The 23,057-nt window shown below is 28.5% G+C and overlaps 1 protein-coding gene across 1 annotated transcript in view; it reads right to left on the bottom strand.

The window, feature by feature from the left end:
* Positions 1–5,300: 5,300 nt before the first annotated feature.
* Positions 5,301–23,057, bottom strand: part of LOC100214521 (sorting nexin-17) — a 53,853-nt gene continuing 36,096 nt past the window's right edge. Inside the window, exons 8-14 of the mRNA XM_065796052.1 lie at positions 21,005–21,097; positions 20,754–20,894; positions 20,463–20,525; positions 17,547–17,639; positions 12,141–12,218; positions 11,993–12,064; positions 5,301–5,921 (exon numbers count right to left, since the gene is read on the bottom strand). Of these exons, the coding sequence (XP_065652124.1) occupies positions 5,832–5,921; positions 11,993–12,064; positions 12,141–12,218; positions 17,547–17,639; positions 20,463–20,525; positions 20,754–20,894; positions 21,005–21,097 (630 nt within the window). The 3' untranslated portion in view covers positions 5,301–5,831. The remainder of the gene's footprint in view (positions 5,922–11,992; positions 12,065–12,140; positions 12,219–17,546; positions 17,640–20,462; positions 20,526–20,753; positions 20,895–21,004; positions 21,098–23,057) is intronic.

Raw genomic sequence — 23,057 nt, 5'->3', positions numbered from 1 at the left:
ATAAAGTCCCCATCTTGCTCGTTTTTCACCTGCTTCCGAATTTAAGTAATATATGTAAAGTGCAATGATATATTATATAACTAGATGTCTAACTTCGATCCGAAGAGTAAAGCCGCTTTTTGCCCTTTTTACAAATGGCGGATTAATTTTGTAAACATATATATATTTTTTTTAATGAAGTAAATATATTTTAAAATTAAATACTATTTATGTAAAAGTGTTAAGCGAGAATTAGAATACTTGTAAAATAGTAATTTATGATTCCTTAATTTATTTTCGTTTAAAAAAGGATTAAAGTTTTCCATCGAAAAGTAAAACGACAGACGCTTTTGAAGCATTTTTATAAATTAAAAAACTTTTAAATAAACATAGCCTCTTAAAAAAACTTTTATAAGTATTTTATAATCATTAAATTTTGTTTTTGAATCATCTTTAATTTATTTTTAACTTTTACAAATGGCGGACAATTGTTATAAACAAAAAAAGCGGCTTCATTTTTATCCGATAAAATCCCGCAAGTTAGACATCTAATTCAAATAATATCATTAGTAAAGTGGATTCTAATTTTGTTATCGGTAGTGTAATTTCGAACCATATTAGGCGCATCTAATCCTTTTTATCCTCCGGGAAGAGGGGAAGAGGGGGTCTGTAAATGGTGTATATGAAGAGATGGGAGGGCAGTGGGTCAATTATAAAAGAAAGGAGACACTAAATTAAAAAAAAATATCATAAAATGTTATATTGGTTAATAGCGTAGGTGTTTTTCGGGAGGTGGAGGGTACTCAAAAAAGCGTATTGCAAAATACAGGTTAAGGGTGGACGAAAAAAAAGGCGTACGTGCTTTATGGACGACCCCTAACTAGTGATTTTTTTCATCGTTCGGTAGCGTAACTTCAGGCCAAGTTAGGCGCATGAATTTGTTTGTTTCTGTCGCAAGATATTGTTTATTTCTGTCGATTGCAGATTTCAAAAGAAATTTTCAACTGATCAATTTAAAAACTTTTTTAGCATGTCTTGTATTTCTTTACATTCTGTAAGATAATAATAATAATGATAATAAAAATAATGATAATAATAATAATAACAATAATGATAATAACAATAATGATTATAATAATAACAATAAAAATAATAACAATAATAATAATAAATTTGACTTTTGTTAAGAAAGTTAGCAAACTATTTTTTAAATTTATCTTTTGCTTTGATCTAATTGATTTGCTTTTTTTTTTATCGAACTTATATAAATAATTGAATAAAATTTTATTTTACATTAAGCTTGGTGTTGAATTTTACTGTGTATTAAAAAGCTTTAATCATTTTTTTTTCAGATTTGAATCTAATGGTAATTGTCTATTTAGTTCGTTTTTGCATTTGTCTGAATGGTGATAATAGTTTGGTAATGGATTTAAGAGTTCTGACAGCAATTGATTTATATTTAAATCCCTCATTTTACAGTAATCCCCCATCGTTTGTCAGCTTGTGCTTAAAGTATCCAAATGAGTTTTTGTCAGTAGATAATTTTTCAGCAGAGTCTGTGTCCACACATTTTATGGACTCAGGAAAACTCAAAGATGATCTTGTTAAGAAAGAAGCATTACATATATGTAAAGAATTCGTATGGTCTGGTCTTCTTTGCATTCTTGCTCTTTCAACTGTGTGTTTTAAACAAGTTTTAAACAATAGTTCTGTAGTTGTTTTAAACAACAACTACAGAACAATTGGTTCTTTCTTAAATATAAACTTTTGTTTTATCTTTTCTATTCTTCTTCTTTCTTTTTTTCAATCTTAAATTTAACCTCGTATTTTTTTTGCACCATCAGATGTTCTGAACTTATTTTTTTTTTGAAGGATCAAATCCTCCACTATTACAATCATTATGTTCTTCTAGTTTTTGTTCCAGATGCACAATCATTATGTTCCTCTAGTTTTTGTTCCAGATGAGAAATGCTTGAAGCATAAATTTTTATGTAAAAAAGTTAGTAATTGTGTTAAACAATTAACAATTACTATGTTTACAGGTAAATACAACACCAATCAAGAACCACCTATTTCTACTATTGCTGATAAATCTTTTTTATATGAACTTAAAACAATAAATTTATAACATCCTCTCGCGGAAATAGTGTCTTCAATTCCTTTATAGATTCAAAGTTGTGTTCTTCGAATACTTTGCTACCTTTAAATGAAAATGATTGAAAAATTAAAAACAAAAAGTTTTTATCTGCCAAAATTTTAAAACTAGAGTCTTATACAAATAAGTTGTCATGCGAATTCTTTGTTTCCATTCTAAGGCATCTACTTTAAATCATTTGCAAATAAGAAACTTGGTTAGAAATGTTTTTGTGTCTGATGAAAGTTATTCTTTTCCAAAAACAAATGGGCAATCTTTCCAACTTATCTGGTTAAAGCAATTTTTATGGCTTAGTTATTCACCATCTGAAGATAGAGCATATTGTTTGAGTTATGTTTTATTCAGGTTTAAATACTCTTCGAAATCTTGTAGATGTTAAAACTTGTTTTCTCAGCCTGTAAAGCACTGGCCAGATGCTGTGAGTGCTTTTAATTGACATTATCATGGGGAAAAAGGAAAGATTAATGAACATCACTTAGCTGTACAAAGTCTTCATTAAAACACCTGGACCATATTTTGAGCAGTTTTAAATACAATGAATGGAAGTATTCAAGATAATGATACTTTTTTTTATTTTTTTTATTTTATATATTCGTCATTATTAATATAAGTTTGTACAACATTTTACCGTGAAATATATGACTGGAGCAAGTAGAAGACAATAGTCTTATCATCTTGCCCCATTTTTGTCGTTGACAAAATATAACAAAATATAAACCAAATACAAATATAATAAAATATTTATAAAACATATACTTTTTTTTTTTTTTAATTTACTTTAATTAATAAAGAATATGAAATAGAGGTTGCAACATCATCCTACTGTTAGAAAATATTCTTTATTAAATGGAGTAGGAAATTTTGTTGATCTTTTAAACTACAGGATCAGAGGTTGGGATAAAGTTCTTGAGCATCATCTTAACAGCTGTGCAAAGAATGCATCTTATATTTCTAATTCGTCACAAAATGAATTAATAAATTGTTGTGGAAAATATATCCAGAATATTTTAATTTCCGATGTAAATGGAAATCAATTTTTTTCAATAATTGCTGATGAGGCATCTGATTGCTCCAATCAGGAACAGATGTCTTTAATTATTAGATTTATAGATAGTTCTTTTAATATTAGAGAAGAGTTTATGGGTTTTTTGCATTACGAATATGGTTTATAAGGAGAAGTTCTTTGGAAAACTATTTTATCATGTCCTAAAGATTATTCTCTTGACATTTCCAATTGTCAAATAGAATTAAAGATCACAATGACAAAGCAGTGTATAATCACTGTTTTGGTTATCATCTTAATCTTAGTGTAGTAAATTCGTGCAAGCTACAAGAAGTCAGAAATTTGATGTAGCAAATAAAACAATTGTCTTGTATAAAATTATAAAATTGGCCTATTTAATTTAAAAAATCTTGTGAAAATGCACTTTCTTTACTTTTAGTTTTCTACAGAGTAAAATTCAAAACAATTATTTTTTATAAAAATGAAAATTATTTATATAATTTTTATATAAATTTGTTTCTTTTGATGTCAAACATGACATACTACTAAAAATGCCCAACATGACATGCTACTAGATGTACTCAACATGACATTAAAATGCTAAAAATACCCACTACCAACATTAAATGGTTGGACACCTTGTATACAGTGTGCAGGAAAACAAAATATTACAATGGCTTTTTTTGTGTAATTGTTCCTAAACTCCCAAGATTTTATAAATAATGTAACCATTTAAATAATATAGAAGATTTTTGTTAGTTTTTTTAAAAGGAAAAATAAAGATTGTAGACATATGTTTTCTTATTGCATTCATGCAACATAATACAGTTTTCAATTTTTGATGCCCCGGTTTTTTGCACAGTACTTATTTCATATTTGTCAACATTGGTTTCAGGAAAAAAGTTTACACTGTTCTATCATCGTTGATAGTGCGGTCAAAGGACAGTTGATATTTTTTTTTGTATTAAAAGCCTGTGCTTTAGCAAATGACGTATTTTATAATGAGTGAAATTTGTTGATTTTTTTTTTGTATATTTATTTACCTTTAATAATAAAAATTACAATTACAGAATAGCTTTATTACAAATAATAGTCGGCAGGACTTCCAGAAGATCGTACAATTTTATTATGAAGCCCTTTACAATATCAAATATGATAATAAAGCAATAAAACCAAATTAACCAATAAAAGTAAATCAACATAAACTTTATATAACTGTGCATTTAAAATATACTGGATAAAATATATATAACAAAAGAACTAAAAACAAGAAAAAGATATTTTCTGTTGAAAAGATAACTTCTTTTTATTTTCGTTTAAAAGATTACATTTAGAACCCAACCATTTTTTTTACCAGCCATCGAAAATATATAAAAAAATTTTGCTGGATATTTTTTTACTCCACCATGGATCTTTTGGTGTTAAACTAAAAATTTTAAATCAATTACATGTTTATTTAATACTTCTTTAATAGTACGACTTTATTTTTTTTATGACCTTTCAAATTTTTTTATTTTAATGACCTCCCAAGCGTTTTTTTTTTTTGGGTAAGATTTTGGTCTTTTTTTAACTCTTCAATTCGTTATAAAAGGAACATTTCGAAAGTTAATATTCATCGCTTTTTTTCTTAAACATTGCTTCCCGTTAATGTCTTTTTATTTTAACAAGAGGTTGCTATGGTTGTCGTTAATTGATGAAATCATTAAGATAAAAGTTGAAATAAAATAATTTTTTTTTCTAACTATAAGTTTATTTGATTTTTTCAAAAATTAAGATTTAGTCGGAGCCAAATTAAATTCGCTTTACCTGTTACATCCGTGCTTATAATTTTATACGTTACCCGATTACTAGGATTTTATTTAAATGCTTTAAACTTATTCTTCAAAGAAAGCTAAGGAAATAATACACTAACCACCGCGGCTGTTAATCACAAGTTTTTATTATGTTGTTGGTATCGCGCTAAATATAGTTTTATAAGATTTGTGGGTAGGTATTATGATAAATAGACAGAGGATGTCATGACAACAAAATTTCCAAAATAATTCTAACCTCAGATAAATTAAATGCAAAAATGAGTATATTTACAGATATTTACACCCGGAAACATTAACTTTTTAATTATCTATAATTTGTTGTATTATGATTATGACATTAAGAAACAGATTTTTTTTAAAAAAACATTTTATTAAAATTTGCATTAAACTGATAAAAATAAAAAACAACAAATATATTTAAAAAAAAAATGACAAATATTTATTCAGAAAAAAATGTTGAAATATTAACTAAGTATAAAAATTATTCAAACACAATTTAAAAATATTACAAAAAAACGTGAGCAAAACGTGAATATATTAGTTTGAATCGTGTTCAAATATAAAATTTAAGAAATTACTGTAAATTAAACGTTATACGTTTGTTTAAAAATTTATAAATCGCTAAAGCTATTATGAACAAATAATGACATACGTCAATAAATCAACCAATAAGAAAACATAATTACTAAATAATATTTAAAAAAGTTAACAAGCCAACTGTAGTAGAATTATACCACACCAGTTGTATTAAGTTGATTATGCATTATCTACGTTTAATATCATTTTATGCTAAGAATGTATTTTTACTTCTTAAATCGAAGTGCTATTTGTTATTTATAGGATAACTACAATCCTTTGCTTAAAACTCTGATAATTTCATTTATAAATCGTCATCTCCAATATCATGTGAGGCAAATACTTCATTTTTTTTCAAGTTGTTTTTTTTCTTTAAAGTTTTATTTGTCTTTTCCTATAATAAAAATCAATTTTGTTTGAGTAAAATCAAAGCATCTCCTCTACTTTAATTTAGATTACTAGCATTTAAGCTAATAACCTAAAAGATTAACGCTTAGGATATTTACCTACAAGATTAGCATTTAAACTAGTAACCTAAAAGATTAATACTTACGATATTAACCTACAAGATTACCATTTCGACTATTAACCTAAAAGAATATCATTTTAGCTATTAACCTAAGAGATTAGCATTTAAGCTAGTAACCTAAACTATTAGGTTATTTTAGCTATTAACCTAAGAGATTAGCATTTAAGCTAGTAACCTAAACTATTAGTAACCTAGGTTACTAGCTAAGAACCTAAACTATTAGGTTATTTAACCTAAAAGATTAGCAAATATGTTATTGCAAATAACTTTTAAATTAAATATTTTTATTTTAACTAAAAAAACGACACTGGTCAACAAGTATAAATCCTCTAAGATAAAATCATGTGCTCAACATTAATTCTGATCTGCTGATTTCAAAGATGAAATAAGAATATTTCTGTCATGGCAGAAAAAAAAGTTAAAAAAATACTAAAAAATTAAAAAAAAAGATCAATTGAGTATTGTTTATTCATTAGTTGGGATAAATATGTATACTAAAAATACAATAATTCAGGATTTCATGTTTTTATTCAATTAAATCAACTAAAGACTCAAGAGTTCATATTGAAGTCTAGAGACATCAACTTTGAAGGTTCATAGCATCAAAAAGGAAAATTAGGTTTAAAGAAAAAAAGACTTAGAAAGTGCAGCAAATGCATCTTGAGTTCTGCAACTCATTCTTCTGAAAGCTCTAATCATTCATCTATATCGACATCTAATCAACATCTGTATCAATCAAAACATTTTTTTTATAAGTTGATACCCACAAAAATTTTAGGCAGGAAAAAATATTAAAAGTATTTATCTTTAAATTGAAACTAATTTAAATTACTCCCACTAAATTTTATGTTTGCAGAGAAAATCAAGAATGTTTATAAAAGAATACTTGCACCATTTTAAAGCAGGATCCCCGCACCATAATAAAGCAGGACACAAAAATCTTTTGTTATCCTGCTTTATAATTTTTTGGGATAGTTGAAGGTCTCTTACAAGTTCATTAAAATCAAACTAGGTTAAAAAGTGTAACTTGTCAAATTTTTTTCATAAGAAATCTTTTCGAAATAGTAAACTTTCAACCAATATAACCAAAATTGTCCGAATGATTAACACAACCTCAACTCATTTTTTTAATTATGATTAATATGGATTTGCAACCTGCTCAACAAACTTTATTTTTCCAAAAAAAAACTGTTTGTTATTACAAGTCTGTAAAAGTTCTTGTTAAATTAAAGACTGTTGGTTACTACAAGCCTGTAAAAGTTTTTGTTAAATTAAAAATTAACTAATTCAATTTCATTAAATATTAACTTTATGACAACAAATATATGAATATCGCAACAAAATTTTAAACAACACAAATGATTTAACTTTGTAGAACTATTAAAATAGATATTTAGAAATATATCATTAGTTAAAAATAGTAATAAATTGTTAGTTATAAATAAACTTTATGCTTTATCTTTAGTTACTATAATACTTATATGAGTTTTTTTTTTCTGTTGAAATAACAGTTTGAAATATATATTTGAGTAAATAAATGATATATTCAAAATATGTGTGAAGTGACATTATACACACACTTTTTTGAATAATAATGTCTAAACGTAAATAATGTCTCAAAATTATGCCCAGAACAAAAGTTGATCCTGAAATCCTGGGATTAGACTCCAAAAATTTTCTGAAACTTTATGACTTTAAAATTCAACAAAAATATAACAAAACATATTTATACATCATAACGTATAATTTGTTTTATAGCTGTTCTCTTTGCAATGTTTTCCTTTTTTTTCTCTATTTCTATCATGTAAAATTAAAATAAAAACTCAAAAAATTATTGTTTTTCTGCAAAACACATACTATAGAACATTCATTCTGATCATGGTTTGATCTCTCTAAAACTATTATCTCATTCTTCTTCATCATCTGAATCCCCCTATCATCGTACCTCTTACAACTACAGTAAAGCTGACTGGGATTCTTTCCGTGACTTTCTTTGTGATGGCCCTTAGGTAGAAATCTTTCGTATTCCTGTCGACAAATGTGCTTCTTACATAACTTCGTGGATTCAGGCTGGCATGGAATCTTTTATTCCCAATCGACGATTTCAGGTCAAGCGTCACTCTTCTCCATGGTTTTCCTCACATTTACTGCTGCAATTACCAACCAATACTTTCATATCTATCAACAAAACAATTCTCCAGAAAACAGACGTCTGTTTATTACTGCTACAAATCATTGTAAAAAGGTTTTGTCTAACGCCAAAGGCCTTTATTGAAATGAAATCTTGTACTTTATCACAAAAATTAGGCTCTCGTGACTTCTGGAGAATTTTTAATAGTATCAATAGGGCAAATCTATAATTCCACCTCTCTTGTATGGTTAAGACTTTGTCACCTCTCCTAAAGACAAAGCTGAATTGTTTGCTAAGAACTTTTCATCAATATCGTCTCTTGATTCCACTAGTTGCATTTTACCTGATATAGCCGTCAAACAGGTTGATCAATTGCTTGACATTCATATCACTCCAGCTTCTGTATCTAAAGTGATTTCCTGCTTAGACTTTTCTACAGCTTGTGGTCTGGACAACATACCTGTTAAAGCCATGTAGAAGTGTTCTCCGGAGCTGTCGTCTATACTTTCAAAACTATTCAACAAGTGCTTATCTTGTTTTCCAGCCTGCTGGAAAGCGGCATCTTTTATCTCTATTTTCAAAAATTCTGGAAAGCGATCTGATTTGTCAAACTACCGTCCCATTAGTCTTCTTCCTATCATAAGCAAGGTTTTTGAATCTTTAATTAACAAACACTTAATCTCTTATCTAGAATCTAATAATTTACTTTCTGATCATCAATATGGATTTTGATCTTCTCATTCTACAGCTGATTTGCTAACAGTAATAAACAATAGGTTTCCTATCATAAGCAAGGTTTTTGAATCTTTAATTAACAAACACTTAATCTCTTATCTAGAATCTAATAATTTACTTTCTGATCATCAATATGGATTTTGATCTTCTCATTCTACAGCTGATTTGCTAACAGTAATAAACAATAGGTTTAATCGTGCATTAGATAAAGGTGGAGAGGTTAAGGCAATCGCTCTTGACATTTCTAAAGCTTTTGATAAAGTTTGGAATGCTGATATTCTCCATAAGCTTTCTTCTTATGGTGTATCTGGTAACATCTTTAAGATTATTGAATCCTTTCTTTCCAATCATATTATAAAAGTTGCCCTCGATGGACAGCACTTTTCTTATTCTGTAACTTCAGGGGTTCTCAAGGTTCTATCCTTGGCCCTATACTCTTTTTAATTTACATTAACAATCTTTCAGATATTCTCACATCTAAGGTGGCATTGTTTGCTGATGATACTACCATTTATTCTTGTCATGATAAGAAGTCAACATTCTCTGATTGCTTGGAGGAGGCTTTTGAACTTGAAAAGGATCTCACTTCTACTACAGCATGGGGGTCACAGTGACTGGTGAACTTTAATTCAGATAAAACCCAATTTTTTTCAGCCAATCGTTATCGCAATAATTTAGATCTTCCTATATTTATGAATGATAATGTACTCGATGAATCATCTAACCTTCATCTTCTAAGAATAACTCTTACTTCCGATCTTTCTTGAAAACCATATATTAAATCCGTTGCAAAATTAGCATCTGCTAAGGTTGCATCTCTTTATTGAGCTTGACACTTTCTTACTCCGGATTCTATTCTCTATCTCTATAAATCTCAAATCCAGCCTTGTATGGAATACTGTTGCCATATCTGGGGCAGATCTTCTAATGATGCCCTTTCTATTTTAGACAAGGTGCAAAAACGCATTGTAAACATAGTCAGACCTGCTCTTGCAGCCAACCTCCAACCATTATCACATCATTGTAATGTTGCTTCTCTTTCTCTTTTCTGCAAATACTATAATGGGCATTGCTCTAAAGAGCTAGCGTCTCTTGTGCCATCTACTAAAATTTATTCTTGTATTACTCGTCATTCAATTAAGTCTCATCCTTTTTCTGTGACTGCTCCTAAGTGCTCCAAAAACTCGTATTCCTCAAGTTTTTTTCCTCGAACATCAGTTCTTTGAAATTCGCTTCCTTTATCTTGCTTTCCTGATTCATATAATTTGCAATCCTTCAAGTCATCTGTCAATCGTTATCTTGCTCTACAACCTCCATCTTTTCTCTCAGGTAACTTCTAACTCTAATTAGTGGTTGCTTGCACCCTTGTTGGAAGCAAAGATGTTTAAAAAGATTAAAAAAAAATATGGAATATGTATTTAATATAGTATTAAAACATAATTAAAAAAAAATTTGCAGATGGTAAGAGCAAAAATATTTATCAAAAGATCTTTGAAGTGTATCATGGTTAATTTGAAGTGTATCATGGTTAATTTGATTAGCTAACAAATATTTTTCCTTTTTTGATACAACAAGGACAATTATAGAGTTTTAATATTTAGAAAGATTGTAAGCCATATATAGAAAATAGATATTAAAAACCCAAAAAGCTTTTCAGATTTTTAATATCTATATTGTATATTTTTAATGTCTTTTAATGAAAAAATGATTTTAAAATATTAGTTTAAAATCACCTTAATGGAAACTTATAGCAACTGTTTTTTTTTATATAGACTTTCTAGCAGGTGAACCATGAAAGCTTTGCAGCATTGGACCTTTTTATTAGTTCCCTTATATTAATCAACCCCAAAACAAATGCACTGTGAATCACCGCAATCTAAAACTTCTAATATTAGGAAACAATTTTAACTCTGTATTATTATGGCTTTGAACATTGATCGTTAGGATTCCAGTTGGTAGTTGGCATTCATTGGCAGTCAGTAACTATATAAATGCTATGCTTAATTCTGCGGTTAAGTTGTAAGAATTTGGAATTTAAAAAATTTCAAACCTAAATATTGATTTTAAATTAGGGATACATTCTCCAAACTTAAATTTTTTAACAATTTCACTATCATTAAATGTAACTTTAAACAACTTACTCAAACCAATAGAACGAAAGCAACTAACTCAAAAATACAACAACTTTAGAGCCAACACTCTTTCTGCGATAATACTGCTAATGGGAACATGTACATTTGATACCTTTGATAGAACCTTTAAAAATGCTTCTAACGAGCTATGTTTTTTTTATTTTCATTGATTGTTTGTCAAAAACACTATTACTATTAGTTTATTCAGCTTTTCTCAAATATTTCTTACCCAAGCTATGCCTGAATACTGCACCAATTCCCTTTTACTTAAACTGAATCTACATGTGCATAGTTCTTTGTCTACAGACATTTTGAAAATCTTTTAGCTAATCATTAATAAAATTTTTATACTTTATATACTTTTCACTAATAATTATTTATAGTTTACTCTAAATAGTAAAGACAATATATTTTATACATAACACAGTTTTTTTGCTTCAGCACTTTTTCCACGAACAAATAAAGTTCCATGATACTTCCATGAAGTCTATGATTTTCATGACTAGTGGCTCCACTATAAAAGATCTAAGGTACAAAAAAGGTACAAAAGATCTAAGGTACACTTATTAAACGATTTAGCCATAGATGCTGCAGAGTGTGCATCAATTAATATAGCCATAAGCCCATTTTAGATGTATATAACATCTTACAGTATATATAGACTAAACTTTTATGCATAAAAAAAGATTCTACTTAACTCCTAATTAATATCATCATGACTATTGTATGTATGATGATGACTGTTGTTGTATTATGAATGTATAATTATTATTATGACTGTTGTTGTATTATGAATGTATAATTATTATTATGACTGTTGTTGTATTATGAATGTATCATTTTGAAATGTAGATTGTTGTCTTTTTTTTTTGATAAAAGAAAATGTTTTGTATGCTGCTGATTCAGACATAATTACAAATTTGTAGACATAAGAGTACCTCCGAATGGTTAACTGCTTTTTTAACTGCATCTGATGAACCAATAGAAGACTCAGTATCTTCTTCACCTTTCTAAATATTAACTTAAATATAAATAAACTTATTTATGCAATAAGTAAGAAGGCTATAAGAAAATATATAAATTTACTTTTCGAATTCCTTTACCACTTTGTTCTCTTAAAATTTCATCTACTATTCCTTGCATGACCATACTCATCATCACTGCCTATAAATAATTATAGAAAATGAGAAAATTGTTCATTTGTAAGTATTTATACATAACACTAAAAGGTCATTAAAAAAAACTGTTCAATTTTTATTGTAATATTTACATGGCAGTGGATATATATATTTTTTTAATATAAAGGTTTTACAATAAATTGTGTAAGCATAAACTGCATGTCAACCTAGTTATATAATACTTGACAATTACAGAGTTTGTATAACTAATAAAAAATAAAATGTGGATTAGTCGTAGAGAAGCCATTCATTTTTTAGATGTTTGTCTAGAAGCAGCTTAAACGTTTTCAGAGAAAATGCTGATACAATGTCATAAGGAAGAGAGTTCCATTTATTTATTATTCTTAAAGGAAAAAAGTTCATACGTAAATTTAATCATGAAGATTGTTTTTTTAGTTTATATACATGACCACGAGTAATAAATTGGCTATCTATTTCAAAAAGACTTCTATTACTATTGTTATTTTTGAATACGCACTGTAAAATACAGGCACGAAGTAGCCTGTATTTCACAGTTGTCATATTTAACGCCAACAACCTTTGTTCATACGGTAGATCATATAATCCATTGATTCATTTCGAAGCTCTTCTTAACACATTTTCTATTTGCCATTTGTCTTTGAGAGGTCTAGGGTTACAGATTGATCCACAGTATTCTAGGTGAGGGCAGACTAGAGCTGAAAATAGTTTTTTGAAGGATAATAAATCTGAATATGATGTAAATGTTCTTTTTATTATTCCTATTATTTGTGTGGCTTTTGTTGACTTGAAAAGTTATGTGTTTGGAAAATAATAAGTTCGAATCACCTAAATCTTGTTTGCAATTTGTTTTTATGTTTACTCTTATATTTTTTTCTGGATCACATATGGGATTTATTGTTGTGTCCTAAGTGCATTGCAGAACATTTATTAATGTTAAATTTCATTCCCCATTTTTGAGACCATGTAACAAGAGCGCCGATATCATTTGTAATTCTTGCGCAGATTGAGTATTTTCAATAGAATGAAAGATTTTGGTTTCATCAAAAAGAGCAACTTTTAATTTGATTACTTCAGGAATACTGTTGACATATATAATAAAAAGTAATGCTGAAAAGACAGAGCCTTGAGGAATTCCACTTTTAACGGGTACCCAATTTGAGTAATTACCATTAACAACAACTCTTTGTCTACGGTTTTTCAAAAATTTTTCAATCTAATTTAGTATTGATCCATTTATACCATAAGCTATAAAGTTTAGAAATAAGAAATTTATGTGGAATTTTGTCAAAGGCTTTTTCAAAATCAAGATAAATGTTGTCGATAGGAATATTATTATCAAGTGATGATGTCCAATAATTAATATCAGTTAAAAGGTTAGTTAAGCAGGAATGATCTGGATGAAACCCATATTGGTATGGTAATAAGTTAATGTTAATCAGGTGTGTCATAATATGATTTTTTATAATTTTTTCAAAGATTTTTATTGAAGTACTGTTCATAGGCCTATCAGTATAACTGAAGTGATACTGATAGGTCTATAATAAAGTGCTTTTGATCTGTCTCCTTTTTTGAATATGGGTGTAATTGTTACGTCTTTCCATATTTGGGGTATTGACCCACTCTCAAGGACTTTGTTAAAAATAGTAGATGTTTAGACATTTGAAAGCAAGTTTTCTTAAATATTATTGGGTGTAATTCACCAGGGCCTGGTGATTTAAATGAGTTTAGACTTTTGAGGTATGTTTCGATAATTTCTGAACTTAAATCAATATTGTTTGATAGTGGATTTACATTTTTAAATGTTTGGTCAAATGGCGGTATTGCTGTTGTTTTTTTGTTTGAAAAAGTATTAGCAAAATAACTATTGAATAGATGCGCTTTATCTAGATCAGTAGTTGTAACAACATTATTATATTGGATGTCATGGAATGCTTTTTTGTTTTTTCCTTTTAATTTGACACACAAGTAAAATGCTTTTGGATTTTGGTCTATGTCTCTAGCAAGTTTTTTTTCAAATTCAATTGCGTTTCTGCACGCTGCTTTTGTCTTGTTTCGTGAAATGTGGTACTCATTATATGTTTCTTTATTTCTGTTCAATATATATTGACGATATTTCTCTCATTTAAGTTTAAGTTAATTGATCATTTGAAAGTCAATCCATTTTGAACGTTTTATATTTTTAAAGTTAGATGTTGGTATATTATTGTTGATACTAGTTTTAAGTTTATTGAAAAAGATACTCCATATTTGGTCTGAGTTAAATGTTGGACAGTTTAATATTTGCAAGGTTTTCATTAATTTTGTCATAGTTCCCTTTTTGTGTATAAATGTTTTGCATGGTATGGCGATATATTTACAATAGATTCATTTGACACAGTAAAGTAAAGTAGTTGATGATGACTTTAGCCAATGGATGCTAGATGAGTTAAAAAGGAAATCATGTTTTCATCAGAAGTAAATAAGAGGTCAATTGTAAAAGGATTTTGATTTTGTCTGATGTGTGTTGCTTTTGAAATACGTTGGGTTAAAAAAGAATCACAAATATATTTAGTAAATTTAATTGATTTAGAGGCATTTGTAATAGGTTGTTTTGGATTTTGCTAGCTGATCTCCAATAAGAAGAATGTTTGGATATTTGTTTGAGAGTTTGGCAATGTGTTGATTTATGCAGTTAATGTTTTCATTTTTACTATTTGGTGATCTGTAATATAAACTTAACAATAACTTGGAAGTTTTTGTTGTAATTTCACAACTGAGCAATTCAGATGGAAATATATCTAGGTTTATTAGAGATGACTTTTGTTTGCTATGTATAAATATTGCTAAACCTCTTCGGCAAGAACTATTGCTGTGATTTGTATGTAGTAAGTAATTTTTAATAGCAAACTCGAGATCATTAACTTCAATTTTTTTATTTTTAGGCAGAGTTTCTGTTAAAAAATAATTTTAAGTTTCAAATTGTTTACAATTTGTTTGAGCTCATGGCGTTTATTTAATAGGGAGTCGATGTTTGTGTATTTAGCTTTTATGGATTTAATTTTTTTAATGGTTTGAAAATTATTCCCATTTTTTATAATTTTTTAAATATATTTTGATATAAATTTCAATTATTAGTTTTTCAAATTAATTTCATTTTAATGTATTAAGATATATACATATATATATACATATACATACTAAGACATATACATATATACAGTATTGGACAAAACATTTGCAACCAACATCGAACAATCCTAAAAAGTGTTCCTAATTTAACATGTCTTAAAAACGAAACGAACTATACTACCACAGCAAACAGTTCAGGAGTCTGGAGTCATAACATGCCATGACATGAGCAATCAGATGAGAGGTGACAGCACACAGGCAGAATTTCGTTGACAAGTGCCATTTTGCAGCGGACAAAACAAGTGCAACTTTTTTGGTTTGTTTAATTTTCTTAAGTCTGGTCCGTGTCAACATCACGGAAGTTTTTTAATAATTAAAGGAAGTTTCCAGAAGTTTCCAGAAGCATGCAGAAGCTTCCAGAAGATTCCAGAAGAAGCATCTGGAAGCATCCAGAAATATTCAGAAGCATCCAGAAGCATCAAAAAGAAGCATCTAGAATCTTCCAGAACAGGTTCACACATACTATATAAGAGACATGTAAATCGACATGTAATTCAGTCAGTATATGGAAGTCAATCAGCCAGTATTATCAAGACAGTTAATCGAAGTGAGTTTTATCAAAGTGTTTTATCGAAGAACATCAATACAAGAAGTGAAATACAACAAGTGTTTCATTACATCAATACAGTCCACATCCAACCAAGACGTTGTGTTCCACAGAGCATTATTGTATCATCACAAGGTAAATGTAACACTGTAAGCCTTGAGAAGCATGAATATTTATTTTTATTATTTTTATGACTTCAAGTGCAGTCTTGGATTGGAACTAAGAAAGAAAATTATTGGCGATTATGTAAGTGGAATGTCACAAAAAAGTATTTGTGATAAAGATCGCGTGAAAAAATGGACCGCATCAAGACTATGTTCCAAATATCGTTCTACGGGGAAGTTGGCAGCAGATAACAAAGGTGGAAGACCGGGTTTCACTACTTCTAGAGAGGATTCTATAATCGTCAGATCCGTCAAGAAGGATCCCTGGATATCATCAGTCAAGATACAAAAGCAATTAGAGCTGCCTGTATCGGACCGAACAATCAGACAAGGTGCTGTTGAAGCCGGATTGTATTCTCGACGCCCTGCAAAGAAACTGCTGATTTCACTAAAAAACCAGAAGAAAAGACTCTTGTTTGCTACATCTCATATTGACTGGAATGTTCAGAAATGGCGAACTGTCCTGTTCAGTGATAAATCGAAGTTCAACATTATTGGGAGCGATGACATTTGCGGCATACGTCGACCGGCCGGAAAACGCCTCAATTTACGTTACTGCCATAAGACCGTGAAGCATGGTGGAGGCAATGTAATGGTCTAGGGGTGTTTTTCTGCTAACGGTCTAGGTCCAATACATTGAAACGATGGAATGGACCGTTTCATGTATAAAAATATCCTGAAAGATGTTATGTTACCTCATGCTGAATGAAATATGCCAATAAAATGGGTTTTTCAGCAAGACAACGATCCGAAACACACTGCAAAAGTAGTCAAGCAGTGGTTTCAAGACAACCACCTATCGGTGATGGATTGGCTGCCTCAATCTCCGGATCTCAACCCTAACGAGAACCTGTGGGAGATCGTCAACCGCAGAATTAACCGTGAAGGTGTTCGTAATAAGGATCAACTGTTTGAACAAATCCAAAAGGCCTGGGCAGCGATTCCACAAAGTTTCATTGATCATCTGATCGAATCTATGCCTCAAAGATGCAAGGCTGTGATTGACAACAAAGGATTCGCCACGAAATATTGATAGCGAAATACAGCTTGGTCAACATTTTGTCGAGTTGCACTTGTCTTTTCCAGAAGGAAATCAACTTTTTTTAATACTTTTGATTAATTTATTAATTTTCGTGTACAAATAATGAACTTTGTGATGAATAAAACTTGAAGAACTTTGTCTCTAAACAGTTACATAGTTATTTCTCTAAATTGAAAAAATGCAGCACTTTTATATAAAGAAACTAAATTAGCATTATTTGGTTGCACTCGTTTTGTCCGATACTGTACACACACACACACACACACACACACACACACACACACACACACACACACACACACACACACACACACACACATATATATAAATAAAATTTTACTTCCTAATTGCTTATTTATTTATATAATGAGAAAAACTTCTTATAGTTTAATTACAGTTTAAATGACCAACCTGAGTACTCTCAACATTGATCCATCTGATATCACCTTTCTTAAACAAGTATTCAAATGAAAATTGGAGGTTTTCTTTTTTTTCGCTATCTGGCTAAATAAAAGTTGTTATTTAAATCATTTAATATAAGTTGTACTTTAATCATTCAATATAATTTAAATTTCAAATATAGTTAGATATAGCAACTCAAAATTATAAAGAAAAATAATATTTTATAACAACAAATACTGTAAATATATAATTAAAATGTTTATTATTATTTTATATTAATTTTATATATAAATAATATAAAATTACTTATTATTTATTATAAATAACTCTATAAAAAATGAAACAAAAAAAAATGACGAAATGAAAATAAAAATTAAAAAAAAAAAAAAAAAAGTGAAGCTTGTCAAATTTTCATAAGTTTTTCTAAAATGTGATTTTTTTTTTAGTTTAAATTACTTTAAAATATATATTAATTTATAATATCATGTTATAATTTCATTTATATTATTAATATGAAATATTACAAATAAACTTTTAGAAAATACATAAAAACTTTGATAGAGCTGAAAAGTTTTGCTTACAGTTGACTAAAAAATTCTTTTGATGAATCGTTGAACTTGTTTCTACCGAAACTGTTGAAGTAACTGTTGAAGTAACTGTTGAAGTAACTGTTGAAGTAACTGTTAAAGTAACTGTTGAAGTAACTGTTGAAGTAACTGTTGAAGTAACTGTTGAAGTAACTGCTTTATATATTTTGCTACTTTTTATAATTGGAAATATAAACTTTTGAACATTTGGGAAAATCTGTTTTACAGTTTTCTATAAGTTTTAAGTTTTTTATTTTGATAAGAAAAAAACTTTATTAAACAAAAATCAAAGTCAACAGTTATTATATTACGCAGTTTCTGATGATTATACGGTCATTATATTGAGCGGTTTCTGACAATTGTTGACTCCAACAACTAATTCAATTGTATCACTGAAATTAAAAAACTTAGACTCTAACATGAAGCAAAAGAATGAGCGGTAAAATTTGAGACACAACTTACTTTAACTTTAACTTTAAAACTATAAGCCTTTTTTTGATTGCTGTTGTGAAATTTTCCATCTATTATTACAGCCATTCTTCAAAAATATCACATAGCCCAACATACATTCAAGTATTCTGTAAAAAGCTTTTTTAAGGTCATCAATTACCAAATTAATTACCATTCTCTTTTTTCCAATAATTTTAATAATCTTTTAATAAATATCTTCTTATTTTGTTGGCAAAAAATATTTCTAAATTTTTATTATCCGGTCAACTAATTTTAGTCAACATAAACCAAATTTTAGTGCTTCTACCCTTCCAATATAAGTCTTTAACATCTAACTTTCAATTATTTGGGATTTTAGTTTCATACATTGCATTGCAAAGATTTAACTAGATACTGCATACTAGCTTGCATCCTTGCCTTCTACATTTCAGCCAACAAACTAGAAGCACACCAGCCTTACCTGAGCCCTACAAGTAGCTTATTTAAACTCTATAGCTTGACAGTCAACTGCAGTTATATCCTGTAAGTTATAACCTGTAAAAAACAGTTTGCACAAAATGCTATTGCATACTGTTGTATTTAAGTATTTTTTTAAAAAAGTTGAATATCTGTCATTAGATATTTGACCATTAATTGACATCTGTCATTATTGAATAATGACTAACTGTCATCATTAAGAAATTTGAAATATTTAAGGTATTTAAGAATATATTTTTTAGGATTCCTACAAAGTCCCTGGTAGTACCGCACACAACTTGTTTCTCCACGCAGTGACCTTGTTTGTCAAGGTTTGTGTTTCGGAGTTATAGAGTTGGGAGAGGGTTATAACCAAAAGTAGCCTCCTCATCTGTAGTGGCCTTCTTGGCCGTGGGGAGGTGAATTATAAAGAAAAAAAAAAAGAAAAAGATTTTGGCATTTAAGATAGCCAACAAAACCTTAAAACCACCTTCATAAATAAAAAACAATAAAGAAGGTCAACCTAACTACCAACCTGAAAGTATCTAAGGTCAAAATTTTTTTTTCTGACCCTGTTTTTATGTTGTTACAGTGAAAATATCATTCATCTTGATTTAATTACTTAAAGATTTTTGATAATTTTTGTTTGAAGGTTTTCCCAATTAAAACGTGATTTAATTTCTTTAAATTTTTTGGTAATTGTTGCTTTATCTAACTGGCTTAGTTGCATGCAATTGCATGAAACTTTTATAAATATCTACTATAATGTTAATATCTCTAGATATAGTTTATTTTATTGTGTAAATTATTTGCTTTGCTTTAATCAAGTGTAAACTTATTTTCTAATTTTATTTAAGAAATGAACACAACAAGCCTAAGCTAATAGACAACAAAAAGGCTTCTCTACCATTTTTATTTACGAAAATATATCTCATATTATGCAGCCATCTTGGACTCATCATTCAATTTTTTAATACAACATTTTTTAATACAAACATATTGCAGCACAATTATATGTAAAAGTTTTTTTTTCTTTCGGAAAATTATTTGTTTGAATTGCTTCTTTCATTTGTTAATTGATTGAAGATACATTTTTAAAAAAATCTTCAAACATTCAGACTTGCCATCTATTAAAAATTTTACTTGCACATATTTAGTAAGTGATGTTATATATAACTAAAGTTAAGACAATAATGGTTGAATTACACATGATTTTAATGTATATTGATCATATAAGACAATTTTCTTTTGGTTGATAATAACACAATCATCCCTGCAATGTGTGGCTTTTAATGTGTTAACAACAACAAATTGTAAATTATGCTAAGAGTATTGCAAAAGAAACTACAAAACAAGCAAAAAAAAATTGAACAACAAACTATCAAGTTTATTTAATAGCAAAAATAAAAAAAAAAAACCTGCAAAAACTTACCGTGGATGATAATCTCCAAGATCTGATCTTTTGAATAACAAAACTTCCTTCCATTACTTTTTTCTAAAAATTGATTGAAAATAAAGTTTTCTTAATTTTCTTAAATTTTAATATTTTTTATCTTTTGATTATATCATATTCTGGTTTTTTTCTAATTTAAATTCAAAAAGTTCAAATTCTTTTTGTTAAAATTGCTAAAAAAGATTTTTAATTTTTTACTTTGTTTATCTATACCAAAATATTTCGTTAAAAAAACAGGATACTTACAATCTTCAGTTCAAAGATACTTACATCTTCAGTTTTCACTCTGATATTAAACTCTCTATTACCAGATGCCATCAATACAGTGGAGTTGTCTTTTGGATAGTTAGCTTTGCATGGCAGATAATGGGTGTAACCGTAAAATTTCAATTTTGAAGTCATTTGCAAAAACTAGAATTGCAAGCTAAATATGATTAATCAGCAATTTTGTGTTTTGTGATCTTAAATATGATTAATCAGCAATTTTGTGTTTTGTGATCTTAAATTTGTAAATAGTTAACCTCTTTACGCAAGTTTCTTTCTTGTAAATCATTAAGTTTGCTTTTCTGTTCATTTGTGCACAAAACCCAACCTCGATCTAGATCATCAACTGTCTATTAACAAATACAAAATATGAAGAAAGAAATACACGATGTTAAAAAAATTAACATTAACAAACAACTACAATAAATTTTTTACATATTATTACATTCATCCAATGGTTGAACTTTTAACACCACTCTTATTAAACTGAGATCTAAAAGTACAATAGAAAAACAATATGGCTTTCATAGAAGCCATATTATTACTTCTATGTATTACTATCCTTGTAATAATACTTAAGTATTGTTACCCTTTTTTATTGTACTCTTGGACATTACCATTAATTCTATATAAAAAAAAACATTTTTTCTATTTAGTTCTGAGTTCAATTCCCACCACGTCCCTAGTAGTACCGTGCTCAACTTGTTTCACTGCGCAGCGGCCTTGTTCGTCAAAGTTCGTGTTTCAGAGTTGAGAGAGGGTTATAACCACAATTAAGTAGTGTCCTCATCTGTAGTGGCTTTCTCAGCCTTGGGGAGGTGAATTAACCAAAAAAATTATTTTTAATTTACTATTTAAATTTGTTGATGTCATAAAGTACAAAAAGTGTGTAATAAAGTGTGCATAAAATACACAATGTCAACACAAAATTTCAACAAAACCAAATAAGTTGAGAACTTTAATTTTCAAAATAAATTTGAAAATGAATTTGAAAAGTTTATAACTAAACTGTATCATTAAACAAATTAGTCTGTTACAAAACAAACCTGTGTTTAGTGCAGTGGCTAACAACATAAAATATCCTAGTACAAGGCTCAAATTTCAATATTTAATATACATGGAAAAAAAGAATATTAACTGCATTTGTTAAGCTTAATCAACCTAAAACAACAAGCCAAAGCCAAAACAGCACAATATAACACTCATAATGAGTGCAGCAATATATAACAATTGAAGTAATAACATTGACATGGTAATAACATAATAACATTTATTTCTATCAAAGTCTGGTCATAAAAGCAACCCAAATTTAATTCTCAAATAGAGTATCGGTGTCAGCCTGTATAGCTCAAACTATTAAGTTTCAACAAAATTTATCTGAAAGTCTATTTCCAATTGTTAACAAAATTTTACAAATTATTTATTTGCAAACTGGATAACTTTATAACTTGTCATTGTACCATAAAGTCTATAAAAATTGGCAGTTTGGGAGGTGAATTAACATTAAAAAAAAAAATTTATTTAAAAAATGTTTGGTCAAAAATTTATTAAATAAAAAACTATAATTTACAAATTTGTTATCACAAAAATATTAATATTAGTATTGTAATTGTAAATCTATACAAATTTATTATCATAAAAAATAATATTGTAAATCTAAGGTGGTTCATAAAAACTTTATTTTGAAAATGTCTGGTCCAAAATTCTTAATTTACCACAATGGAGTACACATAGCTATATTCCAAATTTCATCAAAATCAGTTCATATGTTGTCCCTCCTCCATTGAGTTCAGCTAGCAGAATATTTTCTGGACAGGCATAAAAAGTGTTCAATTGAAAGCACTGCTACAATCTTCTTAGCAGCTTCATCTTCTATTAACTTTGCATTAGGAAAAACAGATTTTGAGGATCATTAATCCCAAGCTCATAATTTTTCACAGTAAACCACATAGGAGCAATTACCCAGAAATGAGCGCTGATGTAATTCTCCACATGTTCTTCTGGTCTGTTGATAAATCAGACATTTTAGATAGAGGGTGAGAATGATCAAAACATTTGTATTTGATGATAAGATAATTCAAGACATTTGGTAATAACTTGCCAATAGGTCCAGCAAAAGTGTTAGCACCTGTTGATGGACCATCCAACTCAATGATGATGTGCTTTAATGGCAACTCATTCACATTCAGAAGGCAAATATTCCTTTGTAAAGTAGGCCCAATGCTTACTTCAATCAAATGGTTATTTCTCCCTTCTACTCCAACATTTGTGTTAGTGCCATTACATGTCAAAGCTTTATTTTGTTTTTCA

The sequence above is a fragment of the Hydra vulgaris genome, chromosome 04 (assembly GCF_038396675.1).
Source record: "Hydra vulgaris chromosome 04, alternate assembly HydraT2T_AEP".
Classification (NCBI taxonomy): Eukaryota; Metazoa; Cnidaria; class Hydrozoa; order Anthoathecata; family Hydridae; genus Hydra; species Hydra vulgaris.
Note: the sequence above shows the minus strand (reverse complement) of the source record. Positions and strands in the feature narration are given on the sequence as shown.